Genomic DNA, 16,117 nt, shown 5'->3' with positions numbered 1-16,117 from the left:
TGAGGATTTCGAACGAGTTACACTGCTGAGGCTAGTAGTTGGTGAACAATGATTTCTGAATATTAATTAGGAAGAACCACCAATGCTACAAAATTCTGTCCAACAAGAGTAAGCACGGGGATCCACCTTCCTTTATTCAATTGTTTAAAAGTGCATAAGATTTTGGGCTCCAAATTCTACTATGATTTGCCATTTAAACATTCATTGTGTAACCTAAGCATCCTATGCGGAAGAATGGGTCTTCTGAATTACCCCTGTTCTTGAAAACTCACCCTTCCTTCACATCCTCCACGCTACAGGAAAACTGCCACATATATTTTCCTATCACGTCTGAGTACCAGTGCCAACTCCACAGACCTGGCATCCCAGCTCCTTGGGCAGAGGCCAAGTTCTCTGGCCTCTTCACTTATTTTGTTAATAATAATATATTATTATATAATAATAATAATAGTAATAATAATAATGATGGCATTTATTAAGCACTTACTATGTGCAAAGCACTGTTCTAAGCGCTGGGGGGATACAGGTGATCAGGTTGTCCCACGTGGGGCTCACAGTCTTAATCCCCATTTTACAGATGAGGTAACTGAGGCTCAGAGAAGTTAAGTGACTTGCCCAATGTCACACAGCACATATGGGGATTTAATACCTGTTCTCCCTCCTACTTAGACTATGCCCCATAGGGGACCCGATTACCTTGTATTTACCCTAGTGCTTAATACAGTGCTTGGCACATAGTAAGCGCTTAACAAATACCACAATTATTATTATTATCCAATGTATCCTACCCAATGCCCCACTCCAAATAAAATTAAAAGTTATCCTTATTCCCAACTTGTACTTCTTCCCAAGTGCTTAGTACAGTGCTCTGCACATAGTAAGTGCTCAATAAATACGGCTGAATGAATGAATGAATTCCTGATTACATTTTCTTTATTATCTGGTATGGGGGTTATTCAGAGTGGTGAACTCTTCACATCTTTAGGTCAACATCTATATTATATACATACACACACATACACACATATAAACACAAACACATACATGCACTGTATATATATATACACACACACACACACACACACACACTACAATATTATATTGCATACATAACTCTCTGAACGGTTGAGAACTATATAGCTGTCCTTCATATTCAAAACACACTCCAGTGTTTAGAACAGTACTTTGCACATAGTAAGCGCTTAATAAATGCCATCATTATTATTATTATTACTATTATTATCACTGATGGTGAAATTCAGCATGAATGCACATATAGCTGAGAAGGCAAATGTGGGATTGACAGTCCTGGCCACGCTGGGAACACAGTTCTTCCCCTTGTTATCCCAAAATGGTCTGGGGATGGGGAAGAAGACTGGGAGTCCAAATTGCAGTTGATACGCAATTTTCTGAACTTGGGGAGGAAACCGAATGTGTTTGAAGGACAGCTCTATTTCCAAGTTTGGGAATGAAATGGATCGACTACCACTGGTCACTACACCGTCTAGCTAAGGTGTGTGTGTGTGTGTGTGTGTGTGTGTGAGAGAGAGAGACACCCACACATAGAGAGAATGCCAATTTTCCAGTGTCCAAAGAGGCAATTCCCCAGCCAAGCTGGCTGGCTTTATCTACAGCTGGAATCAGGGAGCAGAGCAGTTGGCTGAAGCAAAGTTAAAGGACTGAGCCTCTTGGGTTGGACCCAAGGCTGGCCTGGTTGGAAGGGCAGAGTGCAAACATGGCTCAAGGAGGTGAAAGAAGGGACTCCCGGGGCTCTTTTCTGCAATCTGTTAGGGTACAAACAAGAGAGGAGGCCAACCACTCTGAACCACTCTTCCCCTCGTCCCCCTCTCCATCCCCCCCATCTTACCTCCTTCCCTTCCCCACAGCACCTGTATATATGTATATATGTTTGTACATATTTATTACTCTATTTATTTTATTTGTACATATCTATTCTATTTATTTTATTTTGTTAGTATGTTTGGTTTTGTTCTCTGTCTCCCCCTTTCAGACTGCGAGCCCACTGTTGGGTAGGGACTGTCTCTATACGTTGCCAATTTGTACTTCCCAAGCGCTTAGTACAGTGCTCTGCACATAGTAAGCGCTCAATAAATACGATTGATGATGATGATGAAGGAGTGGTTGGAGGTGAGCATCCCAGCACCTAGCCTGCGATGCTTCCAAATCACAAGGGAACAAAATCCCTGAAGGGGGCCCTTTCCAACCCCTGCTTCCTCCCTTTACAGGAAAAAAACCCACCAGGGAACCACAGTAGATTCCTAAGTAGTAGACTGAGAAGCAGCGTGGCTTCGTGGAAAAAGCCCAGGCTTGGGCGTCAGAGGTCGTGGATTCTAATCCTGGCTCCGCTACCGATCGGCTGTGTGACTCTGGGCAAGTCACTTGACTTCTCTGCACCTCAGGTACCTCATCTGTAAAAAGGGAATTAAGACTGTGAGCCCCACGTGGGCCAACCTGATTACCTTGTATCTACCCCAGCGCTTAGAACAGTGATGGGCACGTAGTGAGCGCTTAGCAAATACCATCGTTATCATTATTATTAGATAGAAGTCTGTGCGGAACAAGAGGAGATATGATCCTAGCAAACTGCAGAACAGGAGGGGAGCTCGAGAGGAGTTGTCTGGATAAGTTGGATTTTCTCCAGACCCGGGAACCGCGTTCCCCAACTCTCCCTCGCCTTAAGAGGAAGTGAAGGAAGGGAGGGGCTTCAGGCAACCCCTTTTGAGAGCAGGGATAGTGACTACTGTACTCTGTTGATTCGTACTCTCTCAAATGCCTAGTACAGTGTTCTCCACAAAGTAAGCACTTAATAAACACCACTGATTGGACAGCTTGGCCACCCCACCGTTCCCTTTCTTGGGACTCGGGAATTTGACCTTCTTGGGAAAATTAATAAAGGAACTTTATTCAAGACTACAGCTGCTTCATCTGGCAGAGCAGATGAACTGGAAAGAGAGGGCTTCAGTTAATCCTAGGGGGAGGAGTCCAAACTCTCCTGGCAAGGCCCAAGGTTCCTTCGAGGCCAGCCCCAAAGTTTGCAGCCGCAAGATTCCTCAAGCCCACCCTAAATGGATTACCTAAATGAGGAGATGAGGACACCTTTTACGTTATCTGGGCAGGGAACATAATTGCTTCATTTTTCTCTTCTTCCTAAGCCCCTAGTTAAGTTGAATCTCAGTAAATGCTACTATAGCTACTTCTTTGAAATAACTTGGATATTTTCTCTTTATCTGTTTAATGCACTTTTACTTTTTGCTGGAATAAGTCAAGGAGGGGAATACATGATTTCAAGTGACTGCATTTTCTGAGGATGACTACAAAATTAGAAAAACAGAACTCAGAGGCATTTTAAATCAATCAGTAATACTTATTGATCACCTGCTGTGTACAGAGCACTGTACAATAATAAGAAGAAATGACCCATTCCCTCACAGAGCTTACCATCAAGCAGGAGAGACAGATACTAAAATAATTTAGAGGTAGGAGGAAGAAATTAGTGCTTAAAAGGGCACGTGACATATGTATATAGTGCAACAAAAGGCTGAAAGTCCACAAGGGCTTAGGTGGCACAGAAATGTTGAAGAGGGAGCTGAGGAGACATAACCTAAAAATACGAGAAATGACTGAGGGAGGTGTGATTTCAGGTGGGCATGGAATACAGGGAAGCCTATCATTTGTCTGATTTGAAAGGGGATAGAATTTCAGGACACGGATAGGAGGTGGGGAGTGATAAAGTGGAGAAAACGGCACAGTGATCAGGTCAACTTCACAGGAGTGAAAAGTGTGAGATGGAGGGTAGTGGGAAAACAGAGAGGATAAGTAAAAAGGAGAGAGCTAACCATTTCTGTCGCTAATATATTTAAGGGTATCTGACCTGGAAGTACTTCCGACATGGATCATTGAACATCCGCAATGGATCGGGAAACAGGGTACAATCTGAAATCTGAAGAAAAGCATCATTTAAGAAATCAGTCAATCAATCAATCCTATTTATTGAGTGCTTACTGTATGCAGAGCACTGTACTAAGCGCTTGAAACAGCACAATATAACATAATATAAGAGTTGGTAGACACATTCCCTGTCCACAGGGAGCTTAGTCTGGAAGAGACAGACAGATATTAACCTAAATAAATTATGGATTGCACCTAAATACTGTGAGGATGAAGTCCAACGGTGACGCATTCGGAGTGGGAGAGGAGGAAATGAGGGCTTAGTCAGGGAAGGCTTCTTGGAAATGTGCTTTTAATAACGCTTTGAAGGAGAGGAAGAGTGATTGTCTTCCTTTCAAGGGGAGGATGTGGGAGGGTGTTCCATGGCAGAGGCAAAACTTGGGTGATAAGTCAGTGGCAAAATAGATGAGACTGAGATTCAGTGAGTAGGCTGGCATTAAACGAGTAAAGTTTGAACGCTGGGTTGTAGTGGGAAATATGGTAGGAGGGGCCATGGTGATTAAGTGCTTTAAAGCCGATGGGAAGAAGTTTCTGTTTGATGCAGAGGTGGACGGGCAACCGCTGGAGATTCTTGAAGAGTGGGGAAACACAGAGTGAATGGTTTTGCAGAAAAGTGATCTGAGCAGCAGAGTGAAATATGGATTGGAGTGAGGAGAGACAGGAGACAGGGAGGTCAGCAGGGAGGTGATGCAGTCATCAAGGCAGTTAGGATAAGTGCTTGGATTAACATGAGAGCAGTTTGAATGGAGAGGAAAGGATGGATTTTAGTGGTGTGAAGGGTGAATTGATAGGATTTAATGACACACTGAATGTGTGGGTGACAGAGATGCGTCAATGATAATACCAAGGTTCCGGATTTGTGAGCATGGTGGGGCCAGCTGGGGCCAGCTACAGTGATGGGAAAGTCAGGGGCATTAATTGAAAATTCAATTTCAATTTAATTGAAATGTAATTATTTAAAAAGTAAAGTGAAAGGAATAGCAGAAACAACATGAAAAAACCCAGGGCAATACAAGCTCTTAATAATAATGGTATTTCTTCAGTGCTTACTATGTGCCAAACACTGTACTAAGAGCTGGGGAGGTACAAGATCATCAGGTCCCACATGGGGATCACAGTCTAAGTAGGAGGGAAAACACACAGAAGCATTGTGGTCTAATGGATAAAAGATAGGACTGGGAGTCAGAAGGACCTGAGTTCTAATTCTGCCTCCGCCACTTGTTTGCTGTGTGGCTTTGGGCAAGTCACTTCACTTCTCTGGGCCACAATGACCTCACCTGTAAAATAGGGATTAAGACTGAGCCTCATGCGGGACAGGGACTGTGGCCAACCTAATTTGGTTGTATCCACTCCAGCGCTTAGTATAGTGCGTGGTATGTAGTATGCACTTGGCAGATACGATAATAATAATAATCATTATCATTATTATTATTATTATTATTATTATTGGCCTACCCCAGAGCATAGTACAGTGCCTGGCACATAGTAAGTGCTCAACAAACACCACTGAAAAGCAAAACAAAAAAACAGGTATTGAATCCCCATTTTGCAGATCAGGGAACTGAGGCCCAGAAAAGCTAAATGATTTGCCCAAGGAAACACAGCATACAAGTGTCAGTGCCCGCATTAGAACCCCTGTCCTCTGATTTCTGGGCCCTCGCTCCTTCCACTAGACCACACTGCTTTTTGCTTTTCAAAACGTAAAGCTTTCAAAATAAATCTTGAAAGGAGAGTGTCCTGAATTTTCCCGTTTAGTTTATTACTATAAAACTGAAAATCTTCAAAATCTTCTAAAACAGCTGAATTAGTTTTCTATATTCCACAAATATAAACCATTTTCCAGGCACAGCTCCATAAAGTTTCTCTCACCAATATTCCCAAATCTGGGGCCAAACCCCCTGACTTTCAGTCACCCCTTTTCAGTTGCCCATGTGGTAGTGGTTTTGGATAACCTTTTCCATCCATCTCCTCACAAGCAGGGGTAAGGACTGAGATCAATCGTATTTACTGAGTGCTTACTGAGTGCAGAGCACTGTACTAAGCGTTCGGAAGAGTACAACATAACAAAATAACGGACACATTCCCTGCCCACAATGACTTTACAGTATAGAGGGGGAGACAGACATTAGTGCTTGGCACACAGTAAGCGCCATCATTATTATTAATATAATAATACATTAGGTATTATAATACAATAATACATTATATAAATACCACAATTATTATTAATATAAATTACAGATTGCCGTGCAACTGGAAGGGGTGAATAAAAGGAGCAAGTTAGGGCAACATAGAAGGAAGCTGGAAAAGAGGAAATGGCATCTTAGTCAGGGAAGGCCTCTTGGAGGAGATATGCCTTCAATTAAGGCTTTGAAAGCGGGGGAGAGTAATTGTCTGTTGGATATGAAAAGGGAGGACAATCCAGGCCAAAGAAGGAGTCCTGTTTTGGACATGTTAAGTTTGAGGTGATGGGAGAACATCCAAGTAGAGATGTCTTGAAGGCAGGTGGAAATGTGAGACTTCAGAGAGAGAGGGAAAGAGTTTAGGGCTGGAGAATGAGAATGAGCAGCCAGATGGATGGGAGGAGAACCATAACAGGACGGTGTCAGTGAAGCTGAGGCTGGATAATGTTGTCAGAAGGGGGTGATCAACAAGGATGAAAGCAGCTAAGAAGTTGAAAACCGTTTTAGTGAGAAGTAGAGGCCGCTGGATTTGGCAGGAAGCAGATGATTGGTGACCCCTGAGAGGGAAGTTTCTGTGTAGTGGAAAGGGCGGAAGCCAGATCGGAGTGGGTCACGGAGAGAATTGGCGGGCAGGGACTTGAGAGAGCGGGAATAGACAACTCGCTCAAGGAGTTTACAGGGGAACGGTAGGAGAGAGACGGGGCGATAACTGGAGGCAGCCATGAGGTCAAGGGAGGCTCTTAGGATATGGGAAACATGAATATGTTTGAAAGGAGTGGGGCAGAAGCCATCAGAGAGCGAACAGCTGAAGATGGCAATCAGGGAGGAAATAAAGGAGAGGGCGAGTGTTTTGATAAAGTGTGAAGGGACGGGGTCAGATGTGCCGTTGGAGGGGGTGGATTTTGAGGGAAGGCAGTTCTCTTGTGATACAACTACATGCATAACTTCAATGCTAGTAAATTCTTTTTTCACAACACCTCCCTTCTCTCTGGTGGTGGGGAACAAACGCCAGCAAAGACAGAAAGTCCTGAAACTACTTTCTCTCTAGTAAAAACATTGTGGCCTAGAGAGAAGAGCCTAGGCCTAGGCGTCGGAGGACCTGAGTTCTAATCTTGACTCCGGCATTTGTCTACCCTGGGACCTTGGGAATTATATCACACCCCCTCCTACATGGACTGTGAACCCCATGTGAAACTGGGACTGTGTTCAACCTGATTAATTTATAGCGACTCTAGTGCTTAGGACAGTGCTTGGCACATGGTAAGCGCTTAATAAGTACCACAGTTAATTATTATTATTCCTGTGGCCAATCCCCAGGAATCCAAGGGCCAGCAAGCCCTGTGGGGACTAAGAGTTGGGCCAAACCCATACACAGCAATGCCAAGGGATTTGCCTGAGTTCACCCAGGTCTCTTAGCCTTTCCCTTGGCTCTTGGATGTGGAAAGCAGCATAAAGGATGGGCCTGTTAACACTCTTTATTTCAAATTTAATATTAATCACCTCGGCAACTCAAATTGGAAACCGTAAAATCACTCAAGGGAGTATTTTAGGAGGCAAGACTGGCAGAACGATTAAAGGAGGAAGCATCCATCTAATGTTTCATGGTTTAGAGTTGTGGGGCTTGAGTGCTTCACTAATATAGATTTTAGACCCTGTAATATCAAAGGCCCTCAAACAGTAACATTTTCAGATAAGGAAAAAAACCAAAGGAGGAAAATTGAATTTTCAACTCAGAACAAAGTTCCTCCAACACGCATTAATTATTTTGGCGTGAGTGGACTTTGCTTTCGTTTCTCTTGCCAGGCAAATCAGTGCCTCAGAAAGAAACCAGTTTTAAAAAGTAACAATCCAGAGTCTCCTTGGGTTCCTCAGATTCCTCAATCTGCCAAAGCTATACGTGACAATCTGATGATGCTACACCTTCCCTTGAAACATAAGCACTCTGTAGCCATCTTAAGTGCTTCTGCCCCCCATAATGATGAACCCCAATGAAGAAAAAGAATGCTTCTCTTCAACTGTTCAGGGTCACCCATCTCACTCCTAATCAGCTTTGTCCCTGCTACACTGCACATCTCTACCACTACACACCAGCTTGTAATCTTCATCCCTCACAAGCTAACCTACTCACCGGGCCGCATTCTTATCTCTCCCATTCCCACCTTCTTCATGTCTTCCCCGCCGCCTGGAAGCCCCCCCTGCATTCATATCTGCCAGGCAATGGCTTGCTGTGTGACCTAGGGCAAGTCACTTAACTTCCCCGTGCCTCAGTTTTCTCAACTGTAAAATGGGGACACCTGTTCTCCCTCCTACTCGGACTGTGAACCCCACGGAGGACGGGACTGTGTCTGATCTAATTAACTCGTTCCTACCCCAGTACTTAGAACAGTGTTTCATTCAATCGTATTTATTACTTACTGTGTGCAGGGCACTATACTAAGCGCTTGGTATGTTTGATACATAGTGAGCACTTAACAAGTGCCACTAAAAAAAAAAAAAAGATGTATCTGACAGACAGCTCTTCCCATCTACAAAGTCCATCTGTAATCACATCTCTTCCAGGAAGTTTTCTCCAAACAATTTCTGATTTCCCCACCTCATATCCCCCAACCACCACCACCTCAGTCTCCTTCCATGCCACCTAAACATGAACAAAGACGTATCTGACAGACAGCTCTTCCCATCTACAAAGTCCGTCTGCAATCACATCTCTTCCAGGAGGTTTTCTCCAAACAATTTCTGATTTCCCCACCTCATATCCCCCAATCACCACCACCTCAGTCTCCTTCCACGCCACCTAAGCATGTAAATTACTACCTGTAATTTATTTAACAGTATCTCCTATGCTAGAGTCTAAACTCCTTAAGGACAAGCATCGTATCTTTTCTTTTGCACTCTTACAAGAGCTTAATAGGGCAGTCTGCATAGCATGATTCAATAAATGCTGTTGATGATCCCTGGTGTCATCCTTGACTCCGCTCTCTCATTCTCAACTGTCAGCTGTGTGACTTTGGGCAAGTCACTTAACTTCTCTGTGCCTCAGTTACCTCATCTGTAAAATTGGGGATTAAGACTGTGAGCCCCATGAGGGACAACCTGATCACCTTGCAACCTCCCCAGCACTTAGAACAGTGCTTTGCATGAATGAATGATGATGATGATTTAAATAACTCCACTTACATATGAATTTATTAAAAGTTTATTTACGAATTGGGAAGCAGCGTGGGAGTCAGAAGACCTTGATTCTAATTCTGGCTTCACCATGTACCTGCTCTGTTACATTGGGCAAGTCACTTAACTTCTCTGTGCCTCAGTTGCCTTAGATTAAGACTGTGAGACCCACATGGGACATGGACCGTGTCCACTTTAATTAGCTTATATCTACCCCGGTGCTTAGTACAATGAACTGACATGCTGTAAATGCTTAACAAATACCATTAAAAAACGTTAATCTGGAAAAAATACAATCTATCTCTAGCCCTAAGTTTTTAGCTAAAATGTTTCAAAAATCATAATGCCACTAAGATGTCTCTATGGAGGAACTTGTACCTAATGAACTTAATCTGATTGCCAAATATTTTAATAGAAATTAGCTACTTTGCCTATCAACTGATAATATTTATTAAGTACCTACCATATGCAGAGTGCTATACTAATGTCCTGGTGACAAGAGTCCCCAACAAGCCAAGGAATATAATACAGAATAAATTAGATACTATTACTTCCTCTAAATACACACTGCTAAGTACTGGTAAACTAAAGACTCTTTGTATGGTCAGTTACCATTTTCTTCATCCATGTCAAGGACATAAACTTTTTTTCCGCAATATAAAGAGAGCCAAACCTGCAGCAAACTACACCACTTTCAAGAATAAATTTTCAAAGGAAAACTGTTGTTTCAGACATTTAACTCCCTAACCAAAACCCAAGTACCCTGCCTCTAATGACCAAGCCACATACTTCCTTGATAACACTAAAACCACCGGCTATGATCTCCCCCCAATCTCCCCCGTTCCTCTCCAGTCTCTCCCTCTCCAACTCTCCCATTCTTTCAAGCAGTGTCTCAAGAACCTTGCCTTCACTGACATTGTCTTCTCCTGGTTCTCCTCCGATCTCTCTGACCGCTCACTCTCAGTCTCCTTTGCAGGCTCCTCCTATGCCTCCCACCGCCTAACTGTGGGAGTCCCTCAAGGCTCAGTTCTGGGTTCACTTCTATTTTCCATCTATACCCACGCCCTTGGAGAACTCATCTGCTCCCATGGCTTCAATTACCATCTCTATGCGGATGATTCCCCAAATCTACATCTATTTCGATGTCCCAGCAACACCTTAAACTTAACGTGACCAAAACAGAACTCATCTTCCCACCCAAACCCTGCCTTCTCCCTGATTTTTCCATCACTGTACACAGCACCACTCTCCTATGTCCCCAATCCTAAAAAAAAACCCCTCTTTCACCACATGGCTTCCTCCATAGCAAAGCCCCATCTCTCTCCTACCTTTCCTCTCCAAACTCCTTGAACAAGTTGTCTACATTCCTTGACCTCACCCAATCTGGTTTCCGCTCCCTTCATTCCACTAAATAGCCCTCTCTAAAATCACCGATTATCTTCTTCTTGCCAAATCCAATGGCCTTTTCTCCATCCTAATCCTCCTTGGCCACTCATCTGCCTTCGACACTGTGGACCACCCCGCCCTCCCTTGAAATTTTATCTAACCTTGGCTTCACTGACACTATCCTGGTCCTCCCCCTACCGCTGGTCGCTCATTCTCAGTCTCTTTGGGGGGCTCCTCCTCTACCTCCCAACTCCCTAACTGTGAGAATCCACCGAGGCTCAGTTTCAGGGGTCCTTCTATTCTCCATTTCTACGCCCTGGGAGAACTCATTCCTTCCCAGGGCTTCAACTTCCATCTCTACACGGATGAGTCCCAAATCCACCACTCCAGCCTTGACTTCTCTTCTTCTCTGCAGTTTCGCATTTCTCGGATGTCCCACTGACAGCTCAAACTAAAGATGTACAAAACAGAACTCCTCAGCTTCTCACCCAAACTCTGCCCTATCTTTCCCATCATGTACACAACACCATTATCTCCTACGACTCTGAAGCACAAACCTTGGTATTATCCTCATCTCTCTCATTCAACCTACATATTCAATATGTCACCAAATCCTGTTGGTTCTACCTTCACAACATTACTAAAATCCATTCTTTCCTCGCCATACAAACTGCTACCATGTTAATCCAAGTGCTTATCTTATCTCACCTTGATTCCACAACTAAACCCCCTTTTCCTCAGCTCACCCTCCCCACCACCTTGCCCTGACTCACTGCTTTCTACCCCCCCGGCTCCACAGCACTTGTGTATATATGTACATATCTATAATTCTATTTACTTATATTAATGCCTGTTTTATTTGTCCTGCTGTGTAATATATATCTCTAATTCTATTTATTTATACTGATGCTACCGATGCCTGTTTACTTGTTTTGATGTCTGTATCCCCCCTTCTAGACCGTGAGCCCGTTGTTGATCCTCTCTTTGTTACTGAATTGTACCTTCCAAGCACTTAGTATAGTGGTCTGCACACAGTAAGCTCTCAATTGCTGAGTTGTACTTTCCAAGCGCACAGTAAGCGCCCGGTAAATTCATTCAGTCATTCCATCGTATTTACTGAGCGCTTACTGTGTGCAAAGCACTGTACTAAGCGCTAGGGAAGTACAAGTTGGCAACATATAGAGACGGTCCCTACCCAACAACGGGCTCACGGCCTAGAAAATAAATTTGGTATTTGTTAAGCGCTTACTATGCGTAAAGCACTGTTCTAAGCGATGGGAAGGATACAAGGTGATCAGGTTGTCCCATGTGGGGCTCACAGTCGTAATCCCCATTTTACAGATGAGGTAACCGAGGCCCAGAGAAGTGAAGTGACTTGCCCAAAGTCACACAGCTGACAAGCAGTGGAGTCGGGATTTGAACTCATGACCTCTGACTCCCAAGCCCGTGCTCTTTCCACTGAGCCACGCTGCTGTTCTTCTAACCCAGGCTTGGAGACCATTGTTGTTTAGTGTACCCCACGGCACTGCAACCCTGTGGCTGCCGCCATTTCATTTTTCATTTCATTTCATTTAATCGTATTTATTGAGCGCTTACTGTGTACAGAGCACTGTACTAAGAGCTTGGGAAGTACAAGTTGGCAACATATAGAGAAGGTCCCTACCCAACAGTGGGTTCACAGTCTAGAACGGGGAGACAGAGAACAAAACAAAATATATTAACAAAATAAAATGAATAGAATAAACATGTACAAATAAAATAGAGTAATAAATACGTACAAACATATATACATATATACAGGTGCTGTGGGGAGGGGAAGGAGGTAAGGCGGGGGGTATGGGGAGGGGGAGGAGGGGGAGAGGAAGGAAGGGGCTCAGTCTGGGAAGGCCTCCTGGAGGAGGTGAGCTCTCAGTAGGGCCTTGAAGGGGGGGAGAGAGCTAGCTTGGCAGATGTGTGGAGGGAGGGCATTTCAGGCCAGGGGGAGGACGTGGGCCGCGGGTCGACGGTGGGACAGGCGAGAACGAGGCACGGTGAGGAGATTAGCGGCAGAGGAGCGGAGGGTGTGGGCTGGGCTGGAGAAGGAGAGAAGAGAGGTGAGGTAGGAGGGGGCGAGGTGATGGACAGCCTTGAAGCCGAGGTGTAGCTCAGGTTTATCCCCGTGAGGGATTGATCACTGGGGATTAAGCACCGTGGCTGGGGATTACAGATGTGGATGATGGCGGGTGGGACGTCTGATCTATATGTTGCCAACTTGTACTTCCCAAGCGCTTAGTACAGTGCTCTGCACACGGTAAGCGCTCAATAAATACGATTGATGATGATGATTGATGATCTAGCCTTTCTGTTTCACCCACCACCCTCCTCTGGGGTTCCGACCGCAGGAAGCTCTCGGAGACCCCCCCCGCCCTCCTCCATGCAGATGTTGACCTTCCCGTTCATGGATTAATTTTGCATGGATTGATGAACAGCAGTCACTTCATAGTTTGTTCTCTATCAGAGTCATCTCTTGTGACGATTACTGCAGAACTGTTTTTGTTATAGTGAAGAGAAACATTGCTGTACTATTGGAAAGTTCTATCGTTCATTCAATCTTGTTTATTGAGCACTTACCGCATGCAGAGCACTATACTAAGCGCTTGGGAAGTACAAATCAGAAACATATAGAGACGGTCCCTATCCAACGACGGGCTCACGGTCTATAATGCGCTTAGATGCTTCTGATAACAGGGCAGGATTGGAATCGAGAGAAAATTTATGAATCATCTTCTCTGGCTTGAAACTCAGTCGACACAGATTATGGCCAAAGCACGCCAAAATGAGCAAAGGCTTTTAATTTAAAAAATCCACTATATTACTTCAGAGCGATTTGCGTATTACTGCAAAACATTTAAATTTTCTCACGAAATGAATTAGCGAATGGCTCAGTAATGTATTAATTCACTCTACTGGATTCTTACCCTTTTTGTCTCACGTCTGCTACAATTTGAAGCAATTTATAATACAGTAATGCTCCGCTTCATTGCAGAAATGGAAAGAGAGGTCCTCTCTGCTCTAGGAAAAGGATGGACTAAAACGAGGTAGGTCACAGGTGCTTGGTGAAGATGCCTAAATCGCTGAGCCTAGCCCAAACGGAACCGAGCCCCGGGAAGTAATTCCAAATTGGATTTGCAGTCAGCCCACAAGCAAAAACCCAAAAGGGCCAGCCATGCAAGCAGCAATATAGTCATAACTATAGCAGGACTATCGTCATATCATCATCATCATCATCATCAATCGTATTTATTGAGCGCTTACTATGTGCAGAGCACTGTACTAAGCGCTTGGGAAGTACAAATTGGCAACATATAGTTGCCACAACTACAGTCATATAGTTGTGAAGCAGCGAGGTTCAGTGGAAAGAGCGCGGGCTTGGGAGTCAGAGGTCATAGGTTCTAATCCCGCCTCTGCCACTTATCAGCTGTGTGACTTTGGGCAAGTCACTTAACTTCCCTGTGCCTCAGTTACCTCATCTGGAAAATGGGGATTAAGACTGTGAGGCCCACATGGGACAACTGGATTACTTTGTATCTCCCCCAGCACTTAGAATAGTGCTTGGCACATAGTAAGCGCATAACAAATACCAAAGTTATTATGACACCATGGCAGGGAATTAGAGATATGGGTGATGGGGGCTGGGGTGTCTGAGTCCTGCCTTTTTTAGGCACGTTTGCTTGGGGACATCGGACTCATAGTCTGATCCGTCCCTAGACAGGACTATAAAAAGAAACTGCAATTTGTCATTTTCTCCAGGTTTGGAAGGTCTCTCCCACTTACTGAACCCAGTAAGTGCCCAATAAATACGACTGAATGAATGAACAGAGTCACAGGAGGGCATTAGGATCCTCTGGGGGATCTTTCATTGGGGGCTGAGAACCCCCGGTGACATCACGTATGACCCGCACATTCGGCTTCTAGTTAACTATGATCCTCTGGCTCGCTCTCTGCTGTTCTTGGGCCTATTCATTCTATCGTATTTATTCAGCGCTTACTGTGTACAAAGCACTGCACTGAGCGTTTGGGTGAATACCAAGCAGAAACAAAGCAGCTTAGTGGAAACGGCATGGGCTTGGAGGTCAGAGGTCGGGGGCTCTAATCCCGGCTCCGTCACTTGTCAGCTGTGCGACTCTGGGCAAGTCACAACTTCTCTGTGCCTCAGTGATCTCATCTGTAAAATGGGGATTCAGACTGCGAGCCCCACGTGGGACAACCTGATCACCTTGCTTCTATCCCAGTGCTTAGAACAGTGCTTGGCACATAGGAAGCGCTTAACAAATACTATCATTATTACTATTATTACAATACAACAACAGATACTTTCCCTGCCCAAAACGAGCTCACAGTCCAGAGGGGGAAACAGACATTAGTATACATAAATAAATAAATTACAGAAAATAATAATAATAATAATGATGGTATTTGTTAAGCGCTTACTATGTGCAAAGCACCGTTCTAAGCGCTGGGGGGATATAAGGTGATCAGGTTGTCCCACGGGGGGCTCACAGCCTTAATCCCCATTTTCCAGATGAGGGAACTGAGGCCCAGAGAAGTGAAGTGACTTGCCCAAAGTCACCCAGCTGACAATTGGCGGAGCTGGGATTTGAACCCATGACCTCTGACTCCAAAGCCCGGGCTATTTCCACTGAGCCACGCTGTATACAAATGTGCTGTAGGGATGGGAGGGAGGAGGAATGAAGGGAGCAAGTCAAGGTGAGGCAGAAGGGAGTGGGAAAAGAGAGGAGGGCTTAGTCAGGGAAGGCCTCTGGAAGGAGACGTGCCTTGGGTAAAGCTTTGAAGGGGGGGAGAGCAATTATCTGTCTGATCAGAGGGAGGGAGGGCATTAGAGAAGCAGTGTGGCTCAGTAGAAAGAGCACGGGCTTTGGAGTCAGAGGTCATGGGTTCAAATTCCGGCTCCGCCACTTGTCAGCTGTGTGACTTTAGGCAAGTCACTTCACTTCTCTGTGCCTCAGTGACCTCATCTGTACAATGGGGATTAAGACTGTGAGCCCCACGTGGGACAACCTGATCACCTTGTAACCTCCCCAGCGCTTAGACCAGTGCTTTGCACACAGTAAGCACTTAATAAATGCCATTATTATTATTATTATTATTCCAGGCCAGAGGTAGGATGTGGTGAGAGGTTGGCGGCGAGATACACGAGACTGAGTTACGGAGAGGTTAGCAATAGAGGAATGAACTGTGCGGGCTGGGCTGTGGTAGGAGAGTAGCTAGGAGGGAGCAAGGTGACAGTGTTTTAAAGCCAATGGTGAGAGGTTTTTGTTTGATGCGGAGGTGAAAGGGCAACCACTGGAGTTTCTTGAGGAGTGGGGAAACATGGTCTAAACGGGGCTCAGTGGAAAGAGCCCTGGCATCAG

General features: G+C 44.8%; 1 protein-coding gene across 9 annotated transcripts in view; it reads right to left on the bottom strand.

Moving 5' to 3' along the window:
- The window catches only part of APBB2 (amyloid beta precursor protein binding family B member 2), a 125,621-nt gene that overhangs the window by 95,377 nt on the left and 14,127 nt on the right, over positions 1 to 16,117 (bottom strand). For 8 of the 9 annotated variants that reach the window (XM_038752137.1, XM_038752136.1, XM_038752139.1 and 5 more), the window contains exon 2: positions 3,893 to 3,961. In XM_038752137.1, coding sequence (XP_038608065.1) covers positions 3,893 to 3,911 — 19 coding nt within the window. In that variant the 5' untranslated portion in view covers positions 3,912 to 3,961. Of the gene's footprint in view, positions 1 to 2,259; positions 2,328 to 3,892; positions 3,962 to 16,117 lie in introns of those variants that run through there. The other variant, XM_038752141.1, reaches the window with a different exon arrangement.

Source organism: Tachyglossus aculeatus, chromosome 10, assembly GCF_015852505.1.
Source record: "Tachyglossus aculeatus isolate mTacAcu1 chromosome 10, mTacAcu1.pri, whole genome shotgun sequence".
NCBI lineage: Eukaryota > Metazoa > Chordata > Mammalia > Monotremata > Tachyglossidae > Tachyglossus > Tachyglossus aculeatus.
Note: the sequence above shows the minus strand (reverse complement) of the source record. Positions and strands in the feature narration are given on the sequence as shown.